The 19,099-nt window shown below is 33.4% G+C and overlaps 2 protein-coding genes across 3 annotated transcripts; both read left to right on the top strand.

The window, feature by feature from the left end:
* The first annotated feature begins 5,473 nt into the window (after window positions 1-5,473).
* nompA (no mechanoreceptor potential A) lies at window positions 5,474-11,627 on the top strand. 2 transcript variants are annotated; one of them, XM_015931901.3, is made up of 13 exons: window positions 5,474-5,857; window positions 6,610-6,719; window positions 6,797-6,973; window positions 7,048-7,192; window positions 7,265-7,540; window positions 7,614-7,934; window positions 8,033-8,287; window positions 8,480-8,845; window positions 8,938-10,027; window positions 10,098-10,243; window positions 10,313-10,409; window positions 10,508-11,042; window positions 11,114-11,627. In XM_015931901.3, exons 1-13 carry the CDS (start codon window positions 5,791-5,793, stop codon window positions 11,321-11,323), a joined length of 3,795 nt encoding a protein of 1,264 aa, XP_015787387.2. In that variant the 5' UTR covers window positions 5,474-5,790; the 3' UTR covers window positions 11,324-11,627. The 2 variants fall into 2 exon arrangements, with proteins under 2 accessions (XP_015787387.2, XP_015787388.2); XM_015931902.3 differs by lacking the exon at window positions 8,033-8,287 and having other exon boundaries at window positions 5,478-5,857.
* A 627-nt stretch (window positions 11,628-12,254) lies between these two features.
* CYLD (ubiquitin carboxyl-terminal hydrolase CYLD) lies at window positions 12,255-14,774 on the top strand. The gene is made up of 2 exons (XM_015932040.3): window positions 12,255-13,846; window positions 14,038-14,774. The coding sequence occupies exons 1-2, from the start codon at window positions 12,406-12,408 to the stop codon at window positions 14,226-14,228; spliced, it is 1,632 nt and encodes a 543-aa protein (XP_015787526.1). The 5' UTR covers window positions 12,255-12,405; the 3' UTR covers window positions 14,229-14,774.
* The last annotated feature ends 4,325 nt before the right edge of the window (window positions 14,775-19,099 follow it).

Genomic DNA, 19,099 nt, shown 5'->3' with positions numbered 1-19,099 from the left:
TGTGAGCAAGAAGAGCAGTATGGCAAAAGGAAGCGGTTACTCTTTGAGTCTGCTTTTTATCTATGGTAACAGAGACAAACATTAATCATGATTGGTTGGCTGTTTAGTGGTTTGTTATTTAATTTAAAACGAGGTAAATACTTGAAATAAATAATTAATCATTATTATATAGTTATTATAATTGACATTAAAACTCAATAAATTGATAAAATTTAATAGCTCAAGAAATATAAAATCAAACAGTAAGACTAACAATTTTATCTGCTTTTAGTCAAGGCTTTAATTCAAGGAAATTTAACTTGAATTATTAGATTCACAATAAATTATTTATATTAGGAGTTGCAACTATTGACATTTGTTGAATGAGTCTCGTTTATTGGGAATCAGTAATGTACTGAATGAACATGACACCAAAGGTAAATACAGTTTTTGTCACTCAAAACAACGGACGTGTAATTAAATAGATTGTGTTCAAGATTGTGTTCAAATAGAGCGTGAAGGGCAGGAATTAGAATCACTTTTGGAATTCAATGAAAGGAAATAATAAGCGATTTATTGGACAAAAAATGAATAAATATTCAAAATGAATACAACTGTGTGTTGACTTCAAAAAAGAGACTGTATCAGTTTCATACACCATTATTATTAACAGTTTACATGGAATTTAGGTTGAATATGATTTCATTCAATTTATGCGTCTATTGACTGTTTTGATTAGTCCATAACAAGCCGAAATATCAAGTTATCAAATCAAAATCAACGATTATCTTGTTCTAACCAAGTTAAAGATAGGTTCTGTCTTTCAGTTTATTCATTCCGTAAAGTAGATGGATAAAAGTAAAAAGCTATTCAAATTAATGAGTTAATTGTAAGAGTGAACCAACAATGGCAAGTCTAGACAAAAGTCTTGAGTGCAATTAGACTTTAGCTTCGTAGCTGATTTCAAGTTTAGATCTCTAAATTTTATGTTACATTAGACTCTACGACTAATTTCAATGAGCTAGGTGTCGATCGATAGCTGGATGGACTATTGGTTATTGGTTATTTTATACTGACCAGACAAAAAGGTATTAGAGCTAAAATCTAGACTTCTAGTACCAGAAGCTTTATTTATTGCAATAAAATTTATTCGAAATGGCTTTTAAGTGAAAAGTACTTCAAAATCTTAATGTTGGCTATCAGCTAAAGGCCAATGTCCAACACTTCAACAGAAACCAATACTTCAAGTGTTGATCTTCACTCGATCTCTGTTCATTTTTAGGTTGATTGAATCTCCAAGCACAAGTACAAAAATTAATGAAAATTTAGCGGCTTTAATTTCAAGCAATTAGACACAATCAAAAGAACTCATTACTATCCTAGATTTGTCTTTCTTACTGCCATCTTTTGATCTTATTATATGAAAATTGTTGCAAAAAGTACACAATCAACACAATTATCCCATTAATACACGAATGGGCCAAAAATGGGTAAAAATTGATTTCTTTCGAATTGAAACTCGATTGGTTTGTAGAGAAACAGAAACGGAGTCCATTCGTGTGATTCGAAGATTTCTCTGGTCGTCACTTCTCGAGAAGTTCGCGTTCGAAGTTGAAATTTCGATCGCTCTTTGTACAATCACTGAAACAGATTTTTTGAGTAAACTCATTTTGACTGATGTAAATTTTAATGGCCAACCAGAAATTGTATTCATTTTGAGAAATAAAACTTTAATTTTTCTGTAAAATAGATTAGTTCGATTTTCTTTTGAACCGATCGCATTCTCTGACCGTCTGAGTTAGCGACCTGAAACTTATTATCAGCCCATAAAAATAGTTGGTTCATAACATGGATTGAAAAATTTTAGCAAGTTAACAACAGTTCTCTTGATTTTGGCCATTAGTCTTAAAACTTTGAACCTCGATATTTCGAGAATGGCATCACTTAAAATCATCATTATTGTGCAAATTCAATCCTTTATTAATTAGAAACTCAATTCAATTCAATAAATTTAAGTTAGAGCATTCTGGCCATAATATTTGGCTTTTAAATGTACAAGAAACAACTTATTTAACAAAACAAACTCACATAAACACATATCTTGGTGAATAAACCATTTTTCTGGTTAAACTTGCAAATGAATTGCAAAAAAGTGCTGCAAAAAGCTCGAACATTTGAGTAAAGAGTTGAAACTTGGCTGATCTGTAGGGACATGAAAACTGACTCTATTGGTACTATTAAATAATTTGTCCAATAGACAGTCTCCGAGAAAATCGAAGTCAAAATGTTAAACTTTGATCGCTTTTTGTTCAGCAACGGAGACAGATTTTTTTACAAAACTTTATTTTCCTGATGTTAATTTGGATAAGAATCAGAAAACGATATTATTTTGAGAAATAACATTTTCGATTTTTGTACAAATGATCAAGTTCGATTTTCATTCAAACCGATCACATTCTCTGACCGCAAAAGTTAGAGAGCTGAAACTTATTCTGAATGTGTAAATATTGTTGGTACACATCAATGCATGAATTTTTTTCCGATTCATCAACAGGTCTCTTAATTTTTGGCCATTGACCTAAAAACTTTCAGTCTCGATATTTCGACAATGGTGGCATCTATAATCGTCATTCTTGGTCAAACAATAGATTTTGTTATGGGCTATAATACATTGAAATGTAAAATCATTCAAGATCCTACAAGAAAAGTAATATCATTGAATTACTTCTGCTGTCAGATTTCAGACTTTGTTTATCAAGTTGCTAAACAAAAATCTTATGCTTTAGAATATTCATTATTGAACGAATCAGTTCAGAATTTATTCGGTTTTGAGTCATATGTTGCTATAGCCCATGATAAAATCTAATATTTGGCGAAAGAATGACGACTGTAGATGTCACCATTCTCGAAATATCGAGGTTCAAAGTTTTAAGGCCAATGGCCAAAATCAAGAGAACTACTGTTAAATTGTTGAAAGTATTGAATCCATGATATGAGCAAACAATTTTTATTAACAAATAAAAAGTTTCAGCTCTCTAACTTTTGTGGTCACAGATTGCGATCGGTTTGAATGAAAATCGAACTTGATCATTTTTACAAAAATCGAAAATGTTATTTCTTAAAATTAGATCGTTTTCTGATTCTTCAGCAAAATAAACATCAGGAAAATAAAGTTTCGGAAAAAAATCTGTCTCCATTGCTGAACAAAAGGCGATTAAAGTTTAACATTTTGACTTCGATTTTCTCGAAAACTGTATATCGGACAAATTATTTAATAGTATTAAAAGAGTCAGTTTTTATGTCCCTACAGATCAGCCAAGTTTCAACTCTTTACTCAAATGTTCGAGCTTTTGCAGCACTTTTTGGCAATTCATTTGCAAGTTTAACCAGAAAAATGGTTTATTCACCAAGATATGGGTTTATGTGAGTTTGTTTTGTTAAATAAGTTGTTTCTTGTACATTTAAAAGCCAAATATTATGGCCAGAATGCTCTAACTTAAATTTATTGAATCGAATTGAGTTTCTAATTAAAAAAGGATTGAATTTGCACAATAATGATGATTGTAAGTGATGCCATTCTCGAAATATCGAGGTTCAAAGTTTTACGGCTAATTGCCAAAATCAAGAGAGCTGTTGTTAACTTGCTAAAATTTTTCAATCCATGTTATGAATCAACTATTTTTATGGGCTGATAATAAGTTTCAGGTCGCTAACTCAGACGGTCAGAGAATGCGATCGGTTTAAAAGAAAATCGAACTAATCTAATTTACAGAAAAATTAAAGTTTTATTTCTCAAAATAAGTACATTTTCTTGTTGGTTATTTAAATTTACATCAGTCAAAATGAGTTTACTCAAAAAATCTGCTCCTGTAGTCACACAAAAAGCGATCGAAATTTCAACTTTGAGCCCGATTTTCTCGAGAAGTGACGACCAGAGAAATCTTTAAATCGCACGAATGGACTTCGTTTCTGTTTCCCTACAAATTGGCTCAATCATCCGTATCGATCGCTGTCGCAATTTGAAAGAAATTAACTTTTACCTATTTGTGCAATAATGTGATAAATGTGTCTTATAACTGACAATTTTATACGAGCAATAACTTTATGAATGATTCGAACGGAGTAATAAGAAAAAGGTATTTAATTTTTCTTCCTCTCGAATCAAAGATTGCTCGAGCTGACTCGTTTCCAATTAGTATTGGCGAATAAGCAGTTTAGGATTTTAGGAATCCATCAACTTTGGATTCCTTATTCAATAATTGATCATTTTAAGATTCATTTCTGTCATAATTAAACATGAAAGACCGTTTAAAATGACAAATTTGATTAATTTGCAATTCTGACTCTTAATTTTTCCGATCATATTAGTGTTTTAGTTTGATGATTGAAACTAATTACTATTTTTAAGGACCATTGGTTATTTATGTCCAATACAATGTCATGCTTTGCAAAGTTAAAAGTGTTGAGAATCTATTTCATGTGATGATCATTATAAGAGAGGAAAAGGTAATGAATTTACAGTTAACCTTTAAAAAGCCGGAGAATCAGAAGCGTTAACCTGATTACGATAGCGTTGAACACAATTAACCTGTGAATCAATGTCATTGTACGGTGAGTTTAATGTCCATTCAAATGATTAATTTAGATTAATTTAGCAACAGTTTAACGGGCGCAAAGACACCAATACTGGTTAAATGTACATTGATTTGACACCAGAACAAGATGTAAAGTTGAAGTGTAGAGGAAAAAAGTAGTGAATTAATACTCAATGAATAGCTTGAAATTTAACAACTAGCCATTGTAAAGGGTTTAGATTAAATTAAATCAAATGGATATTCAAAATTATTCATTTTTGTTCCGGAAAAGGGCAAAAAACAAATTATGACCCCGACAACAAGTACAACAAACTGGCTGATAGTCAAACAATGGAGTGAAAAGGATTATTGAACAATTAGTGAACATCTCGAAGGTAACATGATTATAATTATACGGATGTAAATTGTCATGTTTACTATTAAATCACCAAAATGGTGAAAAATAAATGAAAGATCAACAGCGAAAAAAACACAATAAAAAAAGATTCAATCACAATCATAATAAAGGTTCAATCTTGTGTATAAAAATTGTGGTGAAAAAAGGTTTTGGGTTTGTCTTGTACTCTTTATTTCCTTCAGCATCACAATTTTATCCGAGTTTATTGTTCATTATCAGGATCAACAATGGACATAGGATGAGAGTGATGATGGGACAGGAGAGGATGACATGGATGATAATAAAGCGGTGAACGAGAATCAGATGATAGGCAAAATGAAAGGTGAGTTACTTATGCATAACGCATTTTGCCGTTGTTGGGCTTTACTTATGGAACCAACATTTTCATAATTTTTCATCCCGTCTCATCCTCTTTCTCCCTGATCATCATAATCATCCTCCCATCCTTTCATCACCAGTTTGTCCAAAGATCAAATTGTATCCACAAATTAATTGTCTATTCAACATTTCTCCTGTAAAGTCCAGTTCTCACCTCTTATCCATCCTATGTTGATGTTTACGTTGTTGCCCACCTAAAGTGTTGATCTTTATAATTTCATGTTAATTTCGTAAACTTAATTTAGTTTTTAATTTAGTTTAGTGTTTTAACATCTTTAGACCTGATTAGTTGGTCAAATCATCTCTTCATCTGTTTAAGAAGGTTCAACCGTTTTCCTGGTTCCATTTGTGATAAATACTTCAAATTGGTCTTGGTAACATGTTATACAAGTCCAACTGATTGTGTGATTAATACTCATTATATAAAATCAGTCCTCGATCATGAACAATTTGTTAATTATGGTTCCATTGGTTTCTTTTCTCGCTGCTCTTCGTATATTATCTGAAGGTAAGTTCATGAAATTAGATTAAACTTGAATAGCTTCTGAGATCAGTGCTTATAAATTATCATCTCGATCAAAAATGGATATAATTTGGTCTTTACAATTTAAATGATTCTGAAATTTCAATTTAAGGTTAAAATCTAGTTGAATCTAGCATTGGCCGACTATGAGGGAAATGACCAAGGCTAAAGATTGGTTAGTTACAATTGACAAAAGAAGTTATTGTTTTGGTTTGACCTTTTCTAATAATGCAAACAAGCTAACAAAAAAAGCTTTAAACAATGGCCGGACTCAATGGTTATAGAATATTAAATGGTCCATTCTAATAATATTATTTAGCTAATTGTAGTATCTATAAATGGGACACTTCCGTCCAGTCTTTAATTACTTTGCTTTTTTTCATTTCAAGGTTTACTTTTGTCCATTTCAAGCTTTGTTTTGTCCAATATAACCATAATCAAGCTCAGGTTAACAATAAATTAGAGGGTTTTTATGCTAATATTTATACGATGACCGTGAATTCAAATAATTGGAGGATTTATGATAAAAAATGAAATTGAAATTTATTAATCTGTATTAATCTTAAAACTCGTTAGATGTAGCTTAAAGCGTTTACAAAGACAATTCCATTGACCAATAAGTGTGTGTCTTTTAGTAAAGTTACGATTTAATAATCTATTGTCTAGAAATCTAACGATCTTTGGTTAATTTTATAATTTGTTAATCGTTTTCAATTATTGATTCTAATTTTCAACAGCTACTAGTTGTAATAATGGTCAGGGTAAATTGGTTTTTGAAAAAATATCGGATCATCGTTTGAGTGGATCATCAAATACCAATTTTGGTAACAAAGGAGAGAGAGAATTGGTAAATATTTTTTTATCAAGTCTTTCTGGTAATTTCAAATATTGATTTGCTGTTTTCTTAATTTCTTTATTGACCAGATTACTCGAAGTGAATCTCCTATTAAAGTGCTTGAAGAGTGTGTTCGTAGATGTCAAGAGGATAAAGTTTCTACCATTGAAAATTGTTTATCCTTTGATTTTGCTCCTGGAGCTCGACGATCCTCACCTTTTCATACAAATGATCAACTTCATCCTCAAGGAATAAATCACGTTGCTGTATGTTTATCACATGTTTCAAATGTAATGTCAGTTTAATTAACTCATGATTCTTGTTATTCATTATCATTTAGCCTGGGTTACCTGGAACTAGTAGATTATCAGCTGAATATGAAGAATCTCAATGTATTTTATATGGTGACCGAGCTAATCCAGATGGAGGGGAAACATTGGTTAAACAAGAAAATGCCTGGCATTTCAATGAAGTTTGCCTTAATTGTAAGTCTTTCAGATAAAAATTGCTAGTAATACGTAACGAGAACTAATTCAAATTATAATCTTGTTATTTAGCTCCAAAATTGGCTAGTGATTGTTCAAACCGTTTATACACATTTGAGCGTATTCCTGGTTTTAGATTTGAAGGGACCAAAGATAAAGAAGTATTCACAGCTAACAGAACTGAATGCTCTGATAGGTGTTTGGATGAAACTGATTTTCCTTGCAAATCAGCCTCGTACGATCGAGCTAACTCTAAATGTCGACTCAGTCGGGAAACTCGTTCCTCTAATTTTAGAGCATTTACTGTTGATTCAAATTCAGATTATATGGAAAATATGTGTTTAAAAGGTAATTTCAATTTTTCTTTAACTTTTCCTTTCAACAATTACCATTAACAATGAATCAACTATTTCTAAATCAGCTTCAGAAATTTGTTCATCAACTGTGTTCATCATTGAGCCAAACAAGGAATTGGAAGGACCATTTGAAAGAGATTTATTGACTGCTAATGATCTCAACGAATGTTTCAATTTATGCAAACGTAGTTTGGAAGATAAAGGTTTCCTGTGTCGATCATTCAATTATGATGATCAGGGTAAAACTTGTATTCTTTATGATGAAGATCCAACACTACAGGCAGAGCTAAATGGTGATATTCGATCAGCCAATCAAGTTGGCCGTCGTCCTATGAAACAATCTCCCGGTCATTATTATAGAGTCTTATGTATCGATGCAGAAAGGGGTAAGTAATCGGTCTTTTTCTCACTACTGATTTCTTTGCCGATCCTATCATTTAAACTAATTGCTGTCGAAATCTATTTTTATTTGCATTATTATCAGATGCCGCAATGACAAATGCTACATTAGAATGTTATCGACGTAAACGATTAGATGGTCCTCATGAAGTTGAAATAACTGCTTACAGTTTTTATAATTGTCTTGAAGAGTGTACTCGCCGTTATTCACGTAATTGTAAATCAGTTGAATATTCATCATCAACCAAATCTTGTCGATTCAGCTCTGGTGAAATGAGTGATTTATGGCAATCAAATTTAGTCGATGATCCATCTTATGATTACTACAAATTCTTATGGCGTAAGTTCCTTTTTATGCAGCTAACTTATTCTAATCGTACATTAATTTTTCAAGCAAAGTCGCCCGTTTAGTTAATGGTTGGTTAGGATTAACCAGCTAGAATAGCAATTAGTTTGATTGAATGGTTGTGTATGTTATTTACTTTCATTATTCAGTGAAACTTATCTTTTGCTTTATTCATAAACTTTAAAGATCGTACAATCGAAGATAATCAAGCTTTCCCAGCCATTCCTGGTCAACATCCTTTGGTACAAACTCAATTATCACCTTATGGAATTAATTTCCCTGCTCCAGGTCATCCTGGTTTTTCACCTGATCATTCTGGTTCACCTCATCTTCCTGGTTCAATTCATGGTCCACCAAGGCCTATGGGTATTCCTCCAATGTCAGCGGCTAGCTCATCCGGTTGGCATCAAGCACCAGTTTGGAGAGGTGGAGATCATCATCGCGGTGGTTACGGTTTTGAAAGGAATCATCCAAACTTTGCGTTCGGACCTGCTCAACATAATTTCCAACTTAAACAAACACAGTTTCCACTAAATCCATACAATACTTTTGGTAAGAAAAATCTACATTTAATCAATTTGATTATCCTCTGTTTTTGACTTACAAACTTGTTAAACCTTCTGCTGATTCTTTCAATTATACAGCCCATCGAAATTATCCTCCTTTGCCTCCTGGAACACCAGGCTTTGGTTCACCTTACAATTTTCCTCCAAGTCATCCTGGCTCGCTTGGTCCGCCTGGTAGTCCACCATCAGCGTCTCACAATGGAAATTCATCTCCTGGCTCTGGACAATCACCATCATCTTCATCGTCTTCTTCCTCATCTTCTTCTAATTCCTTGTCAGCTCCTCCAGGTATAATGGCTCCTCCAATACCTCCAAGTCATGTAATACCATATCACTCAATTGGTTTACCAGTTCCTCCTCCTTCTGGTCTTCCCAACGGAATTCATCCAAATAGCCTTGTTCAACCTCCTCCTCCACCTCCACCACCAGCTCCCTTTGGTCCTCCTCCATTCTATCAAGACCGGTGTAAATTCCCTCCTGGGTCAGCTCCAGGTGGACCTAATGCTCCTTTAATTGGTCCACCAGGTAATGGACTTGGAAATCGGTTCAACCGTATCGGTTTTGGTACTCGACTTCGAAGTACATACATTTTCAAAGTTGTGAGAGCTGATAGACTCGAGGATTGTGAGCGTCAATGTGTTGAATCTAGAGATTATCTTTGTGCATCATTTAATTATCGCGGTTTCTTTGCTTCTGACAACTGTGAACTTTCGCAATATGATTCAAAGCAGTTTAAATTGGACAATCCAGCCTACTTTGAGCAAGCAACTCAATTTGACTATTATGAACGAGATGGCTTCGGTTCCTCTGGACTTGGTTTTCCAGCAGAGTGTCTTGAAGTTGCTCAAACATGCACACCAGAAGGAATGGAATTCACATTGAAAACTCCTGAAGGTTTCTTCGGTAGAATCTATACTTACGGATTTTACGATTCTTGTTTCTATGATGGTAATGGAGGTCAAGTATCTGTGCTTCGTATATCACGAGCTAATGGATTCCCTCGATGTGGAACCCAACAATATGGAGATGCTATGACAAACATTGTCGTCGTACAGTTTAATGATTACGTTCAAACCAGTAGAGATAAGAAATACAATTTAACATGCTACTTCTCTGGTCCAGGCGAAGCTGTCGTCACCTCAAATTATTTAGACACTAAAACTGATGGGTAATTGATTTTATTTACTCATATATTTCCAATTAACTCACTAACTAAGGATTGCTTTTTCATTTAATAGACGATATCCAACACAAATCGAACATCTTCCAGCTCAAAATATTTTAACTTCCAATGTCGTTCTTCGTATTCTGTACCGTGGAACACCTACTAATACAATAGTTGTTGGCGATTTGCTGACCTTTCGTTTAGAAGCACGAGGACAATGTAAGTCCAATTTTCTCGCCCATCTCAAAAACACCTTAACTTACAAATGAAATCTATTTTTCCTCTTAGATCGTTACGATTACTTTAATAGCGATATATTTGCAACAAATGTTATCGCCAAAGATCCATACACAGGAAAACAAGTCCATTTGATCGACTCTCGTGGGTAAGTGATCCGTTTAATCTATTAGTAATGAAATGCAACTCTTAACGGTGTAAATGTCATTTACCAATTACAATTCTCATCTTTGATCAAATTTTTAGTTGTCCAGTTGATCTTTATGTCTTCCCTGAACTTCATAAAACACCTGATGGAGCATTAGAGGCTGAATTTTATGCATTCAAATTGCCTGATTCTAATTTCCTGGTTTTCCAAGCAACTGTAAGAACTTGCCGAGGACCATGTGAACCTGTAATTTGCTCTGATCGTGGTCGAGGACCTGGCTCATTCCCATCATGGGGAAAACGAAGACGTCGAAGAGGTTTACCCGATTCAGATAAAGTCAACATGACAACCAATTATCTTCAGGAAGGTGATGAAGTAACTGCCGAGAATGATCCTTATAATGCTACAAGTGATGACGAAGAAGAGGTTCACGAGTTATTGCAAGTTTACTTGTCAAAAGCTGATATTCCTTCCCCTGAATCAAAACCTTTGGTGATGGTTGAACCTCCTAAAATATGCGTTGCCTCTTCAGGCTATTATGCCTTAATCACAGTGATAACTATACTTGTCTCGATAATCATCGCCATGCTGATTGCTGCGTTTTTTGTCTACAAACAAGGCAAAAGAATCTCCGTAAGTTTCCTTTTTGGTTACTTAAAAGCGATATGATAACGGAAACTTTTATTTCAATTTTTCTATTATAGCTAAATCAATCAAGTAATCTAAATGGATCACAGCCTTGTTCAAATTTATATGTTACCCCATTGACCAAAAACGGTGGTTGCTCTGATTTCGATGACCCGAGCGAACCAATTTACACTGACCCATCGTTATTTGAACGATCTAGAAGCTTAAGAAGTGTTACTTTAACAACCTGTGGGAAAGGTGATTCAGGTTTTATAGTGGACCATTAATGATATTCAATTATATCAAAAGTCTTTAATTCATTAGTGTTGCTTACAGGTGATCAGTATTTCATGTACGAATACATTTCTCAATGTGATTCTCTTCTCACTTTTATAATTTGCATACAAAACCCTGAACTTTCTCAATATTTGAATGTGTAACCTTCTTATAAATCACAATAGACTTACGAAGCATATTACGTTTCTGTTATTCTGTATTTCTGATCTATGTTAAAATTTTATTTTCATTGCAATGTTTCTTTATTAAAAAAATGTTTGTTCTGAAAATTAAAAAGACCCAACTACTAATTTACACGAATTGTCTCTGGTCTCTTTTTGTACAGTTGAGAGGCCAGATTTTTCACTAAACTATTTACTCGAAAGACAGTTTTACATATACTCCTAATCCAACAATAAACCTTCTACTTGGATAACCAAAAAGTTTATGCCTCAAACACAATGTAACAAAATACGGATTCTGCATTTTTTCCCCTACCCGCAGCAACCTGATTATAATTGAGCTCTGATTATTTTCCGGATATTTAATTGTAGATTTCAGGCTGTGAAAAAATTCCATTTGAACCCTTTCCGTTTATCTTCAATTTTTACACAAAAATTTTATGTTTTGAGCACATAAGCTATTTCCAGTTACTGACAGTATCTGGTACTCCACTCAGTGGAGTCCACTGTAATTATTTCCCTTATTGTTCACTATTAGTTAATTACTCAAATGTATGAATCTAATAATGTAATAAGTATCAAGGACCATAACTGCACTCGTTGAGTATTCAATAAACTCAAATTTCGCTCTCATTTTACTCAGTATTTGATCAAACTGACATCTAGCAGACTTTGGTTACAGAAACTTAAGGGAGAGATCACTGTCATCTCACTCTTGTTACCTACTCTTTAGTTTGTTTTGATAGTTAATTCTCTCTTCAAGGACAATTTGAATCTTTTCTGTTTTCATGTTTTCTTAATTTGTTTAAAAAATGTTCTCCTAAACTAAATACTCATGTTTATAACCATTTTCGTAACCATAAATGTTTTACTAAAGTCATTGAGGTAAATATTCACTGACAAACATTGTGATGAATATTGTTAAGCAACCAGCAATCAAAAATGAGACCCAAACCATAAGACCCTTATCTGTTGATGAGGTTTGTGCCCTGGAAAAGTGTTCTCCACCATTATTGACGATTGGTAATCGAATTGTTTGGTTATCTGACAATGGACCTGAATTTGGATACATCAAATGGTTGGGTAAATTACCAGATGTTGGACCAGATTGGATGGCTGGTGTCCATTTTGATAACCCAGTTGGCTCTGGAACTGGTATCTACAACGATTACCAGTTATTTGATGCTCCTGTTTACCATGCATCTTTGGTACCAGTCATCGGTTTGTTAAGGGCAGAGGATTTTACCGGTGACCCGCCACCTTCATCAGCATTATCATCTTCACTTGTGGCTGCTGTTATTACTAACAATATTGGTAATGAAAATTCATCCTCGTCATCTAACAGAAACAATACGATTTCTGATCGAAGTAAACAATATGATGCTTCAAGAATAACTTGTGATATTCCTCCTTTATCAACCCATGATGATCTGAAATATCTTTGTGGTAAAGCTCGTGGAATCCAGGGTCATCATAATTCGTGTTATTTAGATGCAACCTTGTTTGCCATGTTTTCCTATACAACAATATTTGAATCTCTTCTTCATCGACCTCAATCATCAAGCGATATTGCTGAATACTCTGAAGTACAGAAAGTATTAAAGGAAGAAATTGTTAATCCATTAAGAGCCAATCTTTATGTTTCAGCTGATCGAGTCATGCATTTGCGAACCTTGCTTGAAAAGTTGACTTCGGTTCGTGGCTTAACTTCTGAGGAAAAAGATCCTGAAGAATTTTTAAATTTATTATTGAATCAAATCTTAAAAGCTGATCCATACCTTAAATTGTCTTCAGGACTGGAATCGTATTTTTATCAATTGTTTGTTGATAAGGATGAAAAACTGGTTCTACCCACGGTTCAGCAACTTTTTGATCAATCATTCTTGGCTTCTGATTTCAAATTGCGAGAAATTCCTCCTTGTCTTCTGTTACAAATGCCCAGATTCGGACGACAATTCAAAATGTATCCTCGAATCGTACCTAGTCTTTATTTAGATATTTCTGATGTTCTCGACAATTCTCCTCGTCAATGTTCCATTTGTGGTGAACTGGCTGAATTCGAATGTAAAGAATGTTTCGGACAATTTGGCGAAGGACTTGATTCGACTGCTTTCTGTCAAAAGTGTCTGGATAAAAGTCATGCTCACAAGAAAAGGGCTAAACACAAGACAACCAAACTAAACATTCCAACTGAATTTAGTATACTTAAAGATCATATTCAAGTTCAAAGAATTTACATGGAATTATTTGCAGTTCTTTGTATAGAAACCAGTCATTATGTTGCTTTCGTTAAATGTGGATCTGGTCCCGACGCTCCATGGTGTTTTTTTGATAGCATGGCTGATAGAAACGGTAATTTACATTTTATTGGATTATTATAATCAGCCAATATAATCTGAAAAATTAGTGATTATCTGGGTTATATTCAATGTAACATAGATAATAAGCTCAGTAAACATCAGACAAGGCTGAATTCTTAATGCTAAATATAGCATGTTATTTTCGTCATTCTAATTTTTTCCTCTTTTCTTTTTTTCATGTAGGTGAACAAGATGGTTATAATATTCCTGAAGTAACTCTGTTTCAAAATTTACGTTGGTGGTTATCAGATGAAGGAACAGCTCTTTTATTAACCACCAAAGATGATAAATTACTGCCTGAAATGACTCGACGATTACTCTGTGATGCTTACATGTGTATGTATCAAAGCCCGGATTTGATGATGTACAGATGATGACGTTATTTGGAAGGAAACAGAAACAAATCAAGTGGAAGTAATTGATCATAAATTTGATAATCAAATTAAAACATCTCAATGAAATTATTCAAACTATTCAAGTTGAACTGGCACATATGCTTTTTGTATGTGTAATTGAATATCCATCTACTATTAATCATTCACGGAATCTCACACTCATCAACAAATTTCAGCCTTTAACTTACCAAAAAGAGCCTGATTGTCATAATATTTTATCATCTTGATATAATCCATTCACAATTTATTTAATTGATTTATTTAAATCAATGAACATCATTTATTGCTGCTGCATATCCAAATTTTGTTGTTTATCTTAGCAAATCAAGAGATTATGATTATGTTTTGTTTCACTTGCTTTTATTTTCCTTTTTCCAAGCTTAATTTAGTATTTTATTCTTGATTGTTTACTGAATTAGTCAACATCCTTAAAATTAAATAAGGCTTGTGTTACTATTGTTATCTAAAAATTGAGATTTAACTCTAATTCTTATTGAATAAAAAACCTACTCTTATTTTGTCAAACTTCCAATTCAAATTTTTCTTTTCACTTTCATCTTCCCTATTCCCTCTAGTCTTCAGTATTGGCCAAATATATCCACTGTAAATTATCAATATAACATTAACAATCTTGATAATGAACAATGAAATCACAACAATTTAACGATAATAGCCAAGTCAATATCAATTGATGCACCTCAATGTGATAAAAAAGTCATGTTATTAATAAATCTATTGTCAACTTAGAGCCAAGCCTACAAAATTATCATAAACTGTTGAAGTTCTTAAAATCAACAGTTGACTTTTACTCGATAACTCATGACCGATAAGCTCAAACAAATTGAACTGAATCTTAATTTAATCAAAGGGTAACCTTATACAGAATTAAAAATTCAAACCATATTTTATTCACAGAAGCAGTATCAATAACAGTTATTTGAACAATAAGGTAAAACATGAGAAACATCGGGATTGATGAAACCAAGATTGAGCATTTCAATGCTATTATCAGTTAAATAATAGTATCCTTGGTATCACCAGATTCATTATTAATCTAAATTAAAGATTAATTGCAATATTCAACTAATAGGTAATTGCTTAAACTTGCAAGTGAGAGTAACCCAAAATTTTCCCGCTTCATACCTTCCAATCCCCTTCTTATTCACATTAGTTTGATTTATTTTTTCAATTACAATTCTAATTTCTATTTTAATCACATAACTAATGACAATTGGCCATTAAATTGCCATCAAAATGTTACGTTTCATCATTTTCCTTATTATGGTCAAGTTAATCATCATCTGCATCTTGATAAGTACTTCACATTTTTCTCAGTCCTTAACTTGTCGCCATCCATTTGAAGGATTTGGTGTCTACTTGGGACAATTGGACTCCTTTAATAAGACTTCAGCAAAATTACGAGAATCAATTATATCGCTTGTTTACAATGATTTGATGATACGAAATTTCAGGACCGAGTATTTACCAGATTTTTCAACCAAAGACAATACCTATGCAATTGAGTGTGTAAATGTAAAAACCTGTACCTGGATCACCATGCATTCACTCATTTCACAGTTACCAAATAAATCAATCATTGTCTCTATCTGGTCACCACCCTATTACATGAAAAACAATGCCCGCAATCTTAAGGCAGAATACGAAAAGGCTTATTATTACTACCTAACCAATGTTACCCGTTTAGTTAAGGATAAATTTAATTTAACCATTGACCGAATTTCAATTGCAAATGAACCTGAAAATGTGTTTGCCACTTGGGATCAGTGTGTTATGCCAGCTAATCAGTTGTGCCGGTTAATACAAACATATGACGATCCAATGATCTCTCTTTGTCCCGAAAATTCTTGGTTTCCAGTTTCCAAAGTATATCTCAACTACTCTGACCAAAATATTAACTGTAGACGTGCTTGCCGTACATTCGTCTCTCATGGTTACATGTTGAGTCTGAATCCAAGCTATTGGGGTTCAGTTTACTATGACACTACAATATATCCGGAAGATCGGAAATCTCCAACCTGGATCACTGAAATATCAAGTACACGTAGAGAGGCTCAACTTGATGAAATAGGCGAAGCAATAGATATGTCTAAAAGCATAATCAACTTTGTAGGCATCACTTGTGTCCAAAGATATTATTATTGGTTAGCATTTACCTCTTTTCCATCAGGCGAGTCGCTTATTTGGTTCGACTCGACGACTAAAAGACCCAGTTTGCCCAAAAAGTATTTTGCTTTTAGACATTTCTCCGTTGCAAGCAGTCATCCTTCTGGTTATCGATCAATTTGTTCATCTAGTGGTTATCTTTGTCTAAAATTTACCACTAAAACAGTCTATGTGAATCCTGGTTACCTCAAGAAAAAAATCACCAATATTTGTGATCTTTGCTGTACAACTGGTGACTATAATTATCGTTGTATGGACTCTGATACATTACCAGCTCGATCAGTATGCAGTTGTTAATATTGATTTTAAATTCAAAGCTATATCCACTTTTATATTGTACATTTTAAAATTATTTTATCTCTTTTCATGCGAAACTTTTATTTCGCCTGTTTTTACATTAGAAATGCATTCAACTTTTATTTCATGAAAATCAATGTACTCTATTGATCTTTGATGAATCAGTATTCTTTAATTGCAGATGATTAAATCTTGTACAAAGTATACAGATTAAAATGCAACAGAAATGCGATTAAACAAAATGTGAATAATTAGTGTGAAATGTGGGTAAAATGGTTCAAAAGCTTGACACTTTCAATGAATGGCCACTGTTTCATCTTATCTTACAACCCATCACCAGACTACATCGACAGCCTTCAACCCAGACCATTGACAGTTAATGTTTTACTGGTTCACAATTTAAATCAATGACAAAATCAACGGTTAATTGGACTGATAAAGGGATGACAAAAAATTAGGAGTAAAGCCTTTGGAAGAAGAAGATGAAAGCAAACATTCATGATGGAAATGGTGATTAAAATTATTGCATACTAGGCAACTTCATATGGTGAACAGATGATGACGATGCTGCCAATATTGATGGTGATGATAGGGAGAAAGAGGGACTCAAGAGGATAGATGAGACATAAGAGAGAGAGAAGGAGAAAAGGCCTGGAGTGAGAGTCAAGGTAAAGTTCGCGTGCCGTATGGACATGTTATTATTATCACTGAAAGAGAGTTACACGCGTTTACGCGTCCTGCACGTTTCAGGTCAACCTTCAATATTTATTAACAAGGTCTTTCCTCCCAACTTTACTGGCTTCTCTCTTGATCTTCTCTGACATTTTTCGTCCTCCCGCTCTTCAAGTCTCTTCTTACTTTTTTTTGTCTTTAACTTTCTCTCTTCTCTTCTCTCTCTCTCTCTCTTCCAAAGACCGTTAAAAATAAGAAAAGAAGATTACCTTCAACTTCCCTTTCTTTTCATCTCAATCATCATCTTCATCCTTCTCCTTCTCCTTTTCATCTCATTCATCTTCTTCAATGGTTACGTTTTTACTACAAGAACGCGCGTTACTTTTCCTGTTATAAAAACCATTCAATGGCTTGCGACTTTACCTGGTTGGTTAAAATGAAAAATGTTGAACAAGATGAAAATATGACGATGACGAGGCTGATGATCAAGGTACTTATAATAATGATAATATGATATAATATGGCGAGATGTTAAAGATTTATTATCATCGCATAACCAGCTGTTTAATTTGGGTTTTATTTTATTTCCATCTCTCTCCAATCTCTGTTGTCAGATAATTCACTTTTTTCATTAAAATAAAGCATAATACATCTGCATATCCCTGGTTATTATGTACACTCACATCAAGATTATTTAATTTCCCTTTCATGATTCACAATGTATTACAATTTGATAGTCAGCTAAATTACTTGCTGCAAGCTTGATTTAATTTACAACATTAATATCTTTCTCTCTCTCCGTCTCTCACCATACATTTACATTAATTTTATCTCTGGTTAACCATCTTAACCTTCATCTATGGGCTCATGGTTGGTTGACTTTGAATATTTTAACAGTGCTTTACAGTTGATCAACTTATGTTACTATTAATTTCATATTTGCTGATCAACTATCGACTAGAAAATATAATAAAATCAGTAAATTGCAAACCAAAAAGACTCAACTTTCAAAAGCTAAACTCAACTCATTATTACCTTTCAAACCGTCTTCACAATGTATATTTAGCAGACATAAAATATTAATTGTCAATTGTTCCAGTTTTCATCAAAGATAAAAATGAAGTGTTAAAACAAAAGCAAATTGGGTTGAAAGAATTGAAAAATTTACGGAAAACCGACAAATTTTAATCAATAATAAAATTACGCTAATAATTGTGAGACTTTCACTAATACCTGGTAAGAATGGTGAAAGTAGGAAAAGTAGTAAAAATTAAAAGTTGTAAGGACATTGAAAATAACACTCGTAACATTATTTATAAATAGCAATGTTAATGGTTAAAAATGAAAACGAGAAGCCAAAAAAAGAGGAACCAGAAAGTCTAATGTAACCCAAAAATAGCTTGGGTAAAATTTTTGACTAAAATATCAACCTAAAGACGCTCTTAACAGTTAACCCACGACTAAGATGCTTATAACTCACAACACACATGTTTTCATCCTTTCACCATTCTCATCATTGTCTTCCTCCTCACAATCCTCATTGAGGTTAATCCATGGGAATAAATACTAGTGTTACCCTCTGTCCAAATGCCACCCCTCCTCCTCCTCCTCCTCCTCCTAGACCTCCTCATAAATCGAGGTAAATAGTGAGGTCTAGCATAAATAAAAGTAGAGTTACAGCAAAACAAAAGACAATA

This window comes from Tetranychus urticae, chromosome 1 (genome assembly GCF_039701765.1).
Source record: "Tetranychus urticae isolate SD_2017Ah chromosome 1, NJAU_TeUrti_SD_1.0, whole genome shotgun sequence".
NCBI lineage: Eukaryota > Metazoa > Arthropoda > Arachnida > Trombidiformes > Tetranychidae > Tetranychus > Tetranychus urticae.
The sequence above is the reverse complement of the archived record's forward strand: the minus strand, read 5'-3'. Positions and strand labels throughout refer to the sequence as shown.